Consider the following 13,212-nt stretch of genomic DNA (forward strand, 5'->3'; position numbering starts at 1 on the left):
TCAATTTGCATTCTGTGCTGTTTATAAATATATTATATTAAAGAATCTTTTCATTGTTTCAAGTGTCAGCTTATATACCTAAAGCTACTCTTTTTTACAGCTATACCTAAAGCTACTTAACTACATACGGAGTTAAAAGTCCAAACAAATTTCTTTTATGGGTAATTTGTTTTACTACCATACCACAGGCATGCAAACGGGATTCCGCGAAAGTCCCGCTTCTAGTTCATTTTTCAAATCTTTTATTCAAAATTTTGCTCAGAATTTGAATAAGAGATTTGAGAATTGAACTAGAAGTGGGACTTTCACGCGACCCCGTTTGCACTCTTACATACCATGCGTCCACAGCTCATCCAGGGGTGCAATTATGCGGCAATATTGGGTGCGTTCTTTTTGGCTTTTAGAACCGGCTTCTGCTAAAAGCTGCTCTCACCTAACTTTCTGGAGAAGCCGTATCAGATTTAGCTATGCATTCAAAGTAGTTTAGGCCAAACTATTTTGGTACCCTAATCAAATTTAGGTGGCGGCTTCTCCAGGAAGCTGGGGGAAGGCAGCTTCTCAGAGAAGCCGGTCCAGGAAGCCGAAAAGAACTAGCCCATTATCTCTCCAGCTTTGTGCAAGAAATATTCAAGTGACATTGATCAATATATAAATACTGAAGGCTGGAATAACGCGCGAACGTTCCCGCGTTAGTCCATCTACACGTACGGCGGCAGTAGCCCGCATGCATGCAGCCCACTCAACCGCAACAATCCGCATGCATGCAACTAGCACAGCAGGAGCAGCTGCGTCGAGGGGCAACGCATGTGTATTTTGTAAAATGCCACTTAAAATGTTCTATCTCTCAAACTGTACGTCTGATTTATGATCCGTCTTCACGGTTAATTTTGTCACGATGAGATCTTCGAAACAAGATCTCATATTGATATGTTTGGACAAAAAAAAAATTTGTGCTAAAAGTTGCCACCTTCTAGTGTATAAAGTTGCCACCATGTAATATACAAAGTTGTCACTTTCCGATATATAAAGTTGTAATATCGTGCGACGGTCGCACTATAGGCAACGCGACGGTCGCACTAAAGGAACCACGCACTACGTTCCAGCAAATTCGCGTCAGCTTAGATGGTCCTTTTCACGCCAAGTCCTAGCAGCTAGGCATGTTGTGTCTATAGCTTCGACACGCGTCGACTGCATCAGCAGCAGGCCATGCTATGTCAGATTGTCTTTGATACGTCAACATTAGCTTCAATTTTGCACAGAACCATTGCTACGTGTGTTGTAATGCCAACGAAAGTAAATTCAGTAAAAGCCAAGAAGTTTTATATTTTTATATTATAAATCTTCGATTCTAAAATTAAAATCATTCTACATTGAATGGATAGCTATAGCAATAAATTTGGATCAGCCTTTCTACCCCCCTGCACCTACGTTGAGCAGGTACCTTTAGGTACCCACACAATACTTAACCCTATTTTTTATATTGATAAGAGTGCTTATTATAAATGAATTCTTGCAAAAAAATTGCAAGAATTCATTTTTGCATTTTTAGGTGCCAAAATAAACAAAACCCACCCTAGTGGATCTGTGTGGTAAGGAAAAACTGGTAATCTAGTCCTTTAAAAAAATATTGAAGATTTTGTAATGCTTACTCTCAAACTTTTTGTTTACACAGTAGTGATATTCTTTGTTTCCCTCTTTATCTTTGGATTCTTATCTAATGACTCAGGACGTAATCCTGGGCATGAGGAGTAAAAATTCACATTTTTTTTGGCTTTTTTCTTACAAATTGGATTCGTAATATTTTGATACCTTCCACCGCTGTTACGCCAGAAATCCAAGGTTCCACACGAGCTCCTGTTCTGCGGTGTGGTGGCAGGACCGCTAGGGGATTGGCTCCGGGTGTAGGTAGGGTCAAATCCGCAGGGGTCATGCAAATACATAGACCCAAAGTTTCTAGTTTAAGGTAAGGTCTGTTTTGTACAACTTGTTCCATTCTGACTTCCTTCACTTGCTTTCTTTCCAGGAGACTTTTCATTGCCAAGAAATTCAATTATGTAGTCATCGAAGATGAATGATTTGTTTTTGACAAGTTTGATGTACCGACTCAATTTCCTCGGTTAGAAAAACTAGCTACTTCTCCGTCCTCAGTTCGGGCTCCAGCTTCAAATCATTGAGTTAGTCAAATCCACTCGATTCTCCTGTGAACGACGTACTGACTGTGGTTCGGTACTCGGTACTATGTACGATATTTTAAACTACACTTATTTAAGAACGGAAGTCGAAAATAAACTCATAGATGACAATCGCTCTGTATTCTTTTCTTTTGTCATAGCTTTCTTATGGGTCCGAACCCTTAGACAAACTCATCACTTCTTGTAAAAGATCAAGGATGTGGGGTTCAAATGCCATATTGATATTCTGGTGGGTGTGATCACTGGTTTGAAACAGATACTATACTCGAATTCTAATAATGGTGCTTACACTATGGTATCCAAAGATACTGCAAGGAAAAGATGCTATTCACATGGGTCGTGTGCTATCGATCATGGCAACTATTGAGATGGAGAAGTCATGAAACGCGAAACAAGAAGGGCGAGGTAGTCAATAGGCTTTCGAATTAAGTGAAGATCGTAGAAGAGGATCAGAGTACGCAGCTAGCCAATGAAAGTAAGTGGAAAGAATATAGTACTTTCGTACTGACCCCTCCGGGGGCCCCGGTTGTTTTGGCGTGCCCAGAAACTAGTATCGCCTTATCCTCAGGGGAAGAAGTCTTCATTGGGCCCATTGTCAAATAGCTCTGAGGAAAAGGCAGCACTGAACTAGAAACCACTAGGTTCGCCTTGCCCTCACGGACCATCAGACTTGATCTTCTTGATTCAGCAGATCAACACATCCCACTATCTGAAAGAAAAGAAGGACCGCAACCTTTCTCTTCTCCAGAACTGGACGGGGAGAGTAGTATCCTGCACTAACCAATTAGAAGCAAGAGCTATGGGCATACTTAACTAGAACTCCCTCTTGCTTAACTTCACTAACCAGCCCTAACTTAATGGAACTTACCTTTGTCCGTAATGGATCTATTTCTATTATACAGAGCAAGAGAAAGAAAACAATCATCTTATCTTATCAATCCTAAGCAGGAAAGTCCTGTTAGTGAGTGGTAAACCAATAGATCCGACTAAACTAGTCCTCGTAGATTCAAGTAGTGGATCGGTACAATGGTTGTCTTCACCTTTTGTCCGTAACAGGTCCAAAACTCAAGACTTTGCGCACCCATCATTCACTAAATTAAGGAAGAGAAGCGGGTTGTGAAGCCCCTACTTTGAAGGGGCTATTATGCCCTTGCTTTTTTGAACTCATACACGAAGTCAGTAGTGAAATGGGGTCCCCTACCGTAATCTTTAACTAGCCCCAATGGCTGGGCCATCTTTCAGGTACCCCCTCCGATACACTGCTTTACTGATTATGTTATGACCATTAGCAATCATAACCACTATAAGAAATGTTTGTACCAGCTTGGCTTTGATTTCTTAACCTTGATAAGTTTGCAGCAGTTGAGTCATGCCTTTGTAAAAAAACCTTTCCCACCTTTAACAAACTGATCCAAAACCAAGAAAGAAAGAAAAGAAGAAAAGAAAATATTTTCCAATCCGAAGCCTCTCCCTCTCCCATCCATCAAAAAGTGTCATTTCCTCCAGCTCCCGACTCCGCTTCTCCCTCCGATGCCGGTAGATTAATTCATTGACAAAACCCATTGATTCCATTGGTGAGAAAATCGCTGATGTGAACTCGGTAGTGCTACTGAAACCACTTGGAAAACACGCCGACCAAAGAAAAAGAGTGTCTAGGGAGGTCGCTTTTATGCGACCAACCGATTGTCCGTAGAAAATAGTTCGGTCTATAAATTAGACCAGGGAGAATGTAATTCCATTCCCTCAACATTGGCAAAATTGGAAGGTCAAGCAAATTGAGAGAATTTGAGCGCTTTAACTTAGCTATGTTGGCACGCCAGGGGCAGCGGTTGATCAAACAAACGGAAGCCTTTTGTGCGCAGATATGAAAGGTTTTCCCTTGATGGAGGCTAGAAAGGGCTCTTTTGCTTTTGTACTTTGAGAAAGGCATAATATGGAATATATGAGATGGATTCGTAGGTGATAGCTAAATTGGGTTCTTTCTGACTTATGGAAAGCCTTACCTCTTTCTTGGACACGTTTTCGCTGCGCGCCTCTATGATAAACGAAATGGCAGACCGATAAATAACCCGTCCGAACTCTGGAATTGACGGTCCCTGATGTTATTAAGGGTGGATTCAGCACATTTTGATATGAGTTCCGAACAGAACAACATGAACGTCAGACATGGACCATGAGACTTCACGAGTTCAAAAAAGACCTTAAAATTTTAGCACAATTTGTCACCCCTGATTAATATGAATTACCACCCTAATGAACATAAATAACCATGTAATGTCGATTTAAAATGAGCCCCTACACACCTATCTTCCTTGTCGTACCTAATGCAAACAAATTGCCATCTCTGATGAATATAATTTGTACTCTCTAATGAACACAATAACCATGCCAATATGTTTCGGTCAAAAATCTACCATGCACCATAGCATCCTGCATCTCATCAACTCCAAATCAAGATATCACATTCATTCAAAACGACCCATACAAACCTTATGTCCATGTCTCTTTTAATGCACACAAAATGCCACGCCTAATGCACACAAATTGCCACTCATAATGCACACAAATTGCCACTCTCTAATGAATATAAATTACCGCCCATGGTACACACAAATTGCCGCATGCTAATGAACACATACTGCCATCAGTAATACACACAAATTGCCTCCCCTATGAACATGAATAACCAAGTAAGTCCATCCATTTCGGTTATATAACACCCACCATTGCATCCCACATTTACTCCACTCCAAATTGATCTATTATCTTCCTGTAAGACGACACACACAAACCTATCCCCATGTCATTCCTAATTCACATATATTGGCACCCCTAATGCACATAAGTTGCCAGACTCTCATGAACATAAATTGACATCCTAATGCATACTCATTGCCACCTCTTATGAACACAAATTGTAACCTTTAATGTATATAAATTGTCACCTATGATGAACATAAATTGACATTCATAATGCAGATAAATTGTCACCTCCGGTGAACACAAATTGCCACACATACCCTAATGAACACATTTAATCATTGTACGTCAGTCTATTTTGATCAAACTCTATCACTCACCGCTCGCTCTACCCGCTTGATATAGTCGTCGTGACCCCGAATCTCGCCAGGGTGTAGCGAGTGTGCAGAGTTCCTCCCCAATGCAAGCCTTGCGGGAGAGGCACCACCGCTCGATCCACCCATCGATTACGATTTGCGGACTAGCAGCCTGATTCTCCCCGAAACGAAAAACAAAGCAGCTACAGCCACGACAAATTGCATTGGTTCCATCCTTGTGGGCGGACAGGATGGGCAAGCAGGCGCGTCGCCGATGGCTACCGCGCTGGCAGCAACAACTACTGCTCGTGGCGGCGAGGAGAGCGACACAGAGAGGTTGGAACGGCTCAAGGCGGTGACGGGGCAGCACGAGGCGACGTGCACGGTTCCGGGCGGGCCACACAGACAAGCGACAAGGCGCATAGTTGCGAGAAGGCAGGCACAGTGCGTGGTGGCGAGAGCGCCGTCGACGGGCGTGGCAGCCACGAGAAACGAGGCCGCAAGAGCGGACGGACATGTTTTCCTTATAATTTCCGTAGAAAAAAAAGAAAGAAAATGAATGCATGCATGCAGCAAGAGCAGCAGGTATTCCGTAGAAAAAGAAAAGAAAAAAATGCATGCAGCAGCTAGCTAACGCAGCAGCAAGGTAGCACAGTAGCAGCAGCCGCACGAACAAGCACAGCAGCAGCCAGCACAGCAGTGCGTTGCGCAGAAAGACACGCGAGCGAGCGTGAGCGCATAATAATTTCGGAATACTGAATACTTGATTCTTCTGGAGAAGCTCACATATCCCACCTTCTGAAATGCTCAGACGCATTACCTTCTCAATCAGGTCTAGCACATCCTGATTGTCCACAAATTCCACATGGCTCCAGTCTATTTCGTCCCTTGTGTATTCTTCTTGCGCCACCTTAAATACGTACACGTGTCTCCTTATACTCCTTCCGTTCAAAAATAGGCGATGTGAAATTGTATAAGAATCTATACGGATCCCGTCACTTATTTTAGAAGGGAAACCGTATATTAAATATATTTTTGCAGTAATTTTGACTTCGTACCTATATACAGGCCTTCGCTCACCTGATTAAAGTGCCGCTTCAACTTCTCATTTGTCATGCTGATGCATAGTTGCTCAAAACTATCAGATGGCAAAATGAATCATGCTTCAGGCACTATGAAACTGAAAATCTGATCTTAAATTGTTGTCTCAAATTTGCTCAAATATGGATTTATCTATTCATAAAAAACATCTAGACAACAATTTAGGATTGGAGTGAGTAGTCTAACAAAGCTACTACTCAATCCATGTTAATTGTCTCACATTGAGGGAATACCTTTTTTTTTCATACGACCTGGCCGGGTTCCGCTATCAAAGAGATACCGGAACAACCCGAGTTCAACACACGCCAAAGACATGCCAGAATAAGCTCCCAAAAGTAAAAACTACAGCATCTGAAGCGCAAAGAGTGTAAAATATACGACGAGTAAGCTACTCCTTCCGTCCCATATTAAGTGAATTTCTCTTACATGTATTTAGACGTTTTTTAGGCACAGATTTGAGTCACTTAATATGAGACGGAGGGAGTATTACAGAAGGTTCTCAGGACGGCCGAATCATAATGTCCCACGCTCGAGTTGAGACCAGCAAAATACTTGATAACGCAGTATCATTCATCAGCATCTCCCCCAGGGTCCTGCGTGTCTTCATCTTTCGCTGGGGCTTCTTCAGCCGTCTGACCTCAGCTTCTATCGCAGCATCATGGTGAATAAGCGCCAATGCTCTGAATCTTTCTGCTCCCCTCCTCAGCGCATCTCCATCTGCTTGATTCTGCAGTTCTGCCCAAAATGTCATGAAAGAGCAAGCATAGCAAATTATCTCAACTGGGGATTTAATAGGTTTCTTATGAAAGCATGCATGATTCCTTAGTTTCCACATAGCCCATCACACAGCTGCCAGGCCAGCGATTTGCACATTACGACTAGCAGAAACAAATTGAGGAAACCACGAGAAGAATCGAGTAAAACAGCCTGGGCGCGTAGGGGCCCCTATCGACATACTTATGATACTCCACACATATTTAGCAGAAGGGCAACTAAAGAACAAATGATTTATGGTTTCGAGTTCAGGACAGTATCTACAGCTAGTATCTCCCTCCCAATTCCTTCTCAGCATGTTATCTTTAGTTGCTATAGCATTGTGCCAAATCAACCACAACCAAATTTTGATTTTCAAAGGGATCTTGGCCTTCCACAGGTGTTTAAAGGACCTGTCAACACCATTCCTAGATAAAATTCTGTACATAGATTGGACACTATATTTCCTAGATTTAGTCCATTTCCAAACAGGACTGTCATTATCCTCATTCAGTGCCACCCCAGCTAAAATATTATGAAGCTCAGCTTGTGTTGCAAGGGCTCATTCAACCATCTTCTAAAGGACAAATTCCAGCGTCTCCTAGCAAGAGATTCTACTGTGTGCCCCACATCATTTGAAATCTCAAAGCTACTAACTGTTTCTTAAAAATAGGTACTAATGGCAAACCTGTTGGTCTTGAATATAATATCTAGAAACCCCTATTATGCTGATCGCATCAGGGATATTGACCAACTGAATTATTAATCTTATCCACTATCCTGTTAACCGAGATAAGAAAATCCTGTACTAAATAAATGACATACAATAGAGCTGGAAGATATAAGTTTGAAGTGCTCAAAAATTTATGACCTATAACACGTTCATGCTTGGATATTTCTGTCCATGTATATATCTGACAGTGTGGTGACCCTTCGGCCTGAAGGGCGCACCACGACCGACTTCTTTCCCTACTTCAAAACATTGCCCTTTCTTTAGTCTGTATTAACAGACTAAATGCCACCAGGCCAACCGACCCCTTCTGACCCCCCCCCCCTCCCGGCAATCGCACCTCTCTTTCCCCAAGTGCGACTCTCTGTTCCGTCTCTCTAGTAAGATGTAACACTCGCTATTTTATTTCCTTATTTGATGCATTGATGAATACTCCTATGATACTTCATTCTTACGCGTCGAACCTATCCCCTATGAAGTCATAGAGTAGGAACTAGCATAAACACATTCAGGCTGACTGTCTCAAGATGGGTATGTACTGAATGATTTTCCATTTAATACTCATAAATATATGCGGTAGAATTTCCCATTATTTTTTTGAATAATTTTCTCTGATGTCTTAAGATTAGATAACCAAATGGAGAACTCTTAACACCACTGGGCAAGATCTGCTCAGAAGGAGAAAAACATAATTTTTACTGTAGAGGAATTAATTATGTCTAGTTGAGCATCCAGTTTGAGACTGCCAAGATGCAAGGCTATGAGATGCTGAATTCGTTACCCAAAACCCTACTTATCCCACCTTAAGCTTAATCAGGTGACGGGATGGCAGAAAGCAGAGCCATTTCTTTAAGGAACAATGATCCAACATGACTCAGGAACTGTATTTTCAGCAATACAAAAGTTGAATAAAGGTGAATTGAGCCATTGGCGTGTACCTTCTTAGATTCTGTAATCCTCGTATATGTCAGTAGTTCCTCCAGTGTTTCTACGCTATCTGAGTCACCAGCATTATTGTGAAGAGACTTGCAGATTTGTGCAATGATCAGCTTAAGATCAAAGACAGTAAACATCAGATTGGGTGAAATTGTGAAAAGTCACAAGGGCCACAAGGCAGCAATCTCCCTAAGCTTTGAATGTATATTTGAAGGATCTTCATCTTGGTTCAGAATTAAAGAATCTTGCCAAAGATATACAAGTAATAGATGAAGGGACACAACTTGGTTAACACCTACTATCATAACATAAATGTTAACAGTGTCAACATAAAATTCTACCAGAATTGTCCATGACTAACACATGAAAAATATATAATGCAGGAAATAGCTGGATAGATGCACCTTTTGAACTGTTAATTACCATTGGTGATTGTCAAAACAATAATTGTTGCAATCCGGAAGAACCATAAAATTGTTTAGAAATCAATGTGCAAGACTGAATTAGGTACTCATGATCATTTGATGTACTCCCTCCGTCCAATAAAAGATGTCTCAAGTTTGTCAAAATTTGGATGTATCTAGACATGACTTAGTGTATAGATGCATTCAAATTTAATCAAAGTTGAGACATCCTTTGTTGGACGGAGGGAGTACATATAATCAAATGTTAGAACACTCCCATAAACTGACGTGATTTAGAACCTCCTGCTGTCAAAACTGGAATTCTTGTAATACAAGAGGAAAAGCTAGAGAGCTTCTCTGAGATGAAAGGACTTCAAAATATTTCTAGCTTTATCATATTCGTTCAGTGCTACCATTATGTTCTTCAAACGACGAGCCAGCCCATGTGTCTCTTCCTCACTAATGCCTGACATGTGTCTCCTCTCCAACTTCTTCGATAGTTCTAACACAAGATCTGTGAAAGGCTGCAGTTTCTTACTTGGTGAAGACCAAATTACTGAAAGTGATGCAGCTATCCGTTCGGTCCTAGTGATTGCATCATGGACATCCAAAATGATACTCTTCATATGAGGAAGAATCTTCCCCATCAATAATTCTAGAGCAAGCTTCTCAACAACATCTTCTGAAAGGGTATTTTTCCATGAACAAACATTTTTTAGGAGACGTGTAGCAACTCCAAATCTATATGCAGCGTACTGCGCAGCACCTGGTACAGCCCTTGTCACCATTGATCCCCAAGCTGGTACTGAAAGATCAGCAATTGCCCCAGCAAGACGATTATACACAGAAGCCAGTAGTTGGTGCAAAGCCGTGCTCGAGGTTGGTAGAAAGTCCATCACCGTATTAACTGCATATACAACATTTTTTGTTCTTTGAGTACTCAAGATGTCCCAGCAGTGCATAACACGGTGGTGCAAAATAGGAAGGGCGACCTTTTCCACTAAAACTGGAACAAGGTTCACATCTGCATCATTAAGGTCTGGACTGTCTTTATTCTGCACACCATAATCCAAAAGGATCTCAGGCCACTCCATGCCAAAGAAACCAGTTGTTTCATGGAGAGGATCCCACTTCAAAAGCTCTAGTCTCACATAAGGAGTGAACACGGATGGTGCACTCAGAGCTGCATGAGCATCTCGGTAGGCGGAAGGATACTGAGTTTTCCAGCCTTCAAACTTGTCCTTGACAATTGCAAGGCTTGAGTATTCCTCTGCAGCATCACTGAATACAACATCAGCAGTCTTGAGAAGCTCATCACGGCTGGACAGATAGGCACTGCTGTCGGTGTCACTCTCATCAGTGCTTAGCTCACCTTCAATCTGCTCACTGCTAACACTCTTTCCTGTAGATGACAATCTTTTGGATTCCGATCGAGCTTTTCTTCGCTTCCTGTTCTCTTCCCTGCGCTTAAGATCCATACGCTTCTGGAGATTTATATCTCTGCCAAACTCATCCAACTGTGGTGGTAGGTTTGAAGTTTCCCTAGCAGCAGCAGCTGCTGCTTGTGCAGCATTCGATGCAGAAGACAAGTTAGCTGAGCTCGACCCTTTGCTAAGAACAGATATTGCTGCATTCACTGCAGCTTCGATCACACTTGATTCATCAGCTAGGTCGGCTGCACGCCTCTCTGAAACAGCTAGCGCTCGATTTTCATGCAATTTCTGCATGTGCTCCTCCAACTCCTCTATGAAAAATGCCTTATCATTCAAGAAATCACACACAACAGAGATATAATTTCGGAGCTCCTGCATGTACACAAACTTCTTCTCTGCGTCCTGCAAACTACTCTCCAGGCTAGATATCTCAGAAAGAGCTTCATTAAGATGTGCGTCGGTCCTCACTAAACCACCAACTGTTGCCTTGTGGGTCTCCTTAAGCTTTCTGATGTTCTCCTGCAGGGCTTTGCTTGCTACATCAGCTTGCTGAGAGATGGACAGGAACTCTGCACTGCCTGATGCAAAAACAGATGCCCCTGGCACAACCCCGCTAACGGAGGTCTGATAATGAGGGCCTCCCAAGTATCCAGATGGTTGGGGCTGAACCTGCTTAGGAGCAGGTGCACCATTAGCCACTTTCTGAGCAGAAGAATCGTCCATCCTCCTACCAAGCGCCTTTTTGAACTGCTCTTCCTCCCATTTCCTCTCTTCCTCCTCCTCATCATCATCCTTATCATCCTCAGGCTCCCTAAACCCATCATTGATAACCCCCAAACTAGCAGCAGGGCCCCTATTATTGATCCCATGAAACACGCCTTTTGAGCTCCTATGTCCATCACTCGACTTCTCTGTATACATCGCGATCCTACCCTGCATCTCATTGTCCTCTTCATCACTGGACCCACCAACAGCATCCCTGCTGCTGAGCACACCGCCACCATCAAGGGAGATGAAATCCGGCGCTGCATGCCTCGGCTGTTGCAGTTGCTGCCGCTTCGCCCGGATGGCTTCAATTGTCGCCTTGTCAGGTATCAGTGGCCCTTTGTCCACATTGTTTCCTTCCTCCTCCTCAGATTCATCACTTTTATCCTCGTTCTGCAATGGTTTCCGTGGTCCAATGCTCGCCTGTGCCATAGGTTTCACCAGACCTTTGAGAACAACCACTGGCTCCGTGGCAACTGCAGAAGTACCAGAAGCGGGACTGGCAGCAGTTCCAGCAAACCGCTGATGCCGGGACTCAGCCGCCAGGGCAGGCGGTGGTGGGCGCATGAGGCTCCCAGGGAGTGAACGGGCGTTCTTCTGGAGCTCCCGGAGGCGCTCGGGGGTGTACTCGCCAGCATGCGACTGGAAGTTGGACGGCTTGGGCGCGGGAACCGCGGCTGAGATGGCCGGCGAGCTCTTCAGCCGGTCCTTGGCGGGCGTGAGGCGGTGGAGAGCCGACGCAGCTGGTGAGGCCGTGCGGGTCGACCGGACAGAAGCAGACGGACGGCGGCGCTGCTGCGCGAACGGGCCCTCCTCGGCGTCATCTTCGTCCTCTTCGTCGGCGAAGCTGAGGCGGCTCGCGCCCTGCTGCCGCCTCGGCGACACGGGCTTAGGCACAGCTGGGCTCTGGGTCTTGGTGGCCGCCGGTCTGCTGGGAAGCCCTGCATCTTCGCCCTTGGCTCCATCGGCATCGTCGGTGCGGCGGCGGAAGTTTTTACGGTGGCTGCTCATCCCGGCCGCTCGGCTTGGCGGAGCGGCGGCACGATGCAAAATCTGACAAGTTCAGGGAAACCAGGTTAGGTCACGTGGGTAGAGAATCCTTCGATTATTCTACGGGTGGGATACAAGGACAAAGGGATCTCACCGGCGGTGAGCAAGCAGGGCGGCGGCTAGGGTTCCGGCGAGCGAGGAGATCCGCGTGCAGCGTGCGTGTGTGTAAGAGAGAAAGAGGCGAGTGAAACAACACAAAAGTACGAGACATTGCTCCACATGGACCTGGTAACTTGGTAAGGAACCGTCTTCTTCTCGTGTTGGGCTTATCAGAACCGGCCCAGTAACGTCGAGTTAACACCAAGTTGACCTCAGTAGGCGCACAACGTGGCCCAGGTAAGCCCAGCCCAGGCCTGCTCAGCTTTATCGTCTTTGCACATATAGCCATGGTTGTTCTCGTGTGTGGGCCGACTCTCGTTACCTTTAGGCGGGCCTGATTCCGCCCAGCACCAAGGCCCCTCTCTCTTTTAGACTGGAGCTTCTTTAGCGTGCGTTTGATTGTGCTTTGCTTTGCCTCTCACAAAAAAAAATGTGCTTTTCTTTTAGAAATGCTTATATGCATCATTTCCTCTAGAGAAGCAAAAATCTTGTTTTGTATTGTTTGCTTTCTTGTGCCTCGTTTTCCTCGATGGCATGCTGCCATGTCACTGCCGCCAAGGAGCCCATCTGCCGAATCCCAAGACCGAGACGTGCGGGGAGCCGAAAAAGTCGTCGGGTTCTTGGTGGCTGTCCACCATGGAGACTCGTACTCTGCCCGTAGCCAAGGCCTTCTCCTCTCAGAGGTGTGCAAGA

The 13,212-nt window shown here is 44.4% G+C and overlaps 1 protein-coding gene across 3 annotated transcripts; it reads right to left on the minus strand.

Moving 5' to 3' along the window:
* Nucleotides 1-6,484: 6,484 nt before the first annotated feature.
* On the minus strand, nt 6,485-12,647 carry LOC100841329 (transcriptional repressor ILP1). 3 transcript variants are annotated; one of them, XM_024459263.1, is made up of 3 exons: nt 12,515-12,647; nt 8,771-12,423; nt 6,485-7,076 (listed from the first exon to the last, which is right to left on the minus strand). In XM_024459263.1, the coding sequence occupies exons 1-2, from the start codon at nt 12,629-12,631 to the stop codon at nt 9,517-9,519; spliced, it is 3,024 nt and encodes a 1,007-aa protein (XP_024315031.1). In that variant the 5' UTR covers nt 12,632-12,647; the 3' UTR covers nt 6,485-7,076; nt 8,771-9,516. The 3 variants fall into 3 exon arrangements, with proteins under 3 accessions (XP_024315031.1, XP_003568557.2, XP_024315032.1); XM_003568509.4 differs by having other exon boundaries at nt 6,485-7,084; XM_024459264.1 differs by having other exon boundaries at nt 6,485-7,084; nt 8,771-12,617.
* Nucleotides 12,648-13,212: the final 565 nt, after the last annotated feature.

Source organism: Brachypodium distachyon, chromosome 2, assembly GCF_000005505.3.
Source record: "Brachypodium distachyon strain Bd21 chromosome 2, Brachypodium_distachyon_v3.0, whole genome shotgun sequence".
In the NCBI taxonomy this organism is placed as follows: domain Eukaryota; kingdom Viridiplantae; phylum Streptophyta; class Magnoliopsida; order Poales; family Poaceae; genus Brachypodium; species Brachypodium distachyon.

Coding starts and splice junctions, on each gene's coding strand:
- LOC100841329 (XM_024459263.1), bottom strand. CDS start 12,631: ATGTCTCGTACTTTTGTGTTGTTTCACTCGCCTCTTTCTCTCTTACAC. Junction 12,424..12,514: donor GCCCTGCTTGCTCACCGCCG/GTGAGATCCCTT, acceptor TGAACTTGTCAG/ATTTTGCATCGTGCCGCCGC.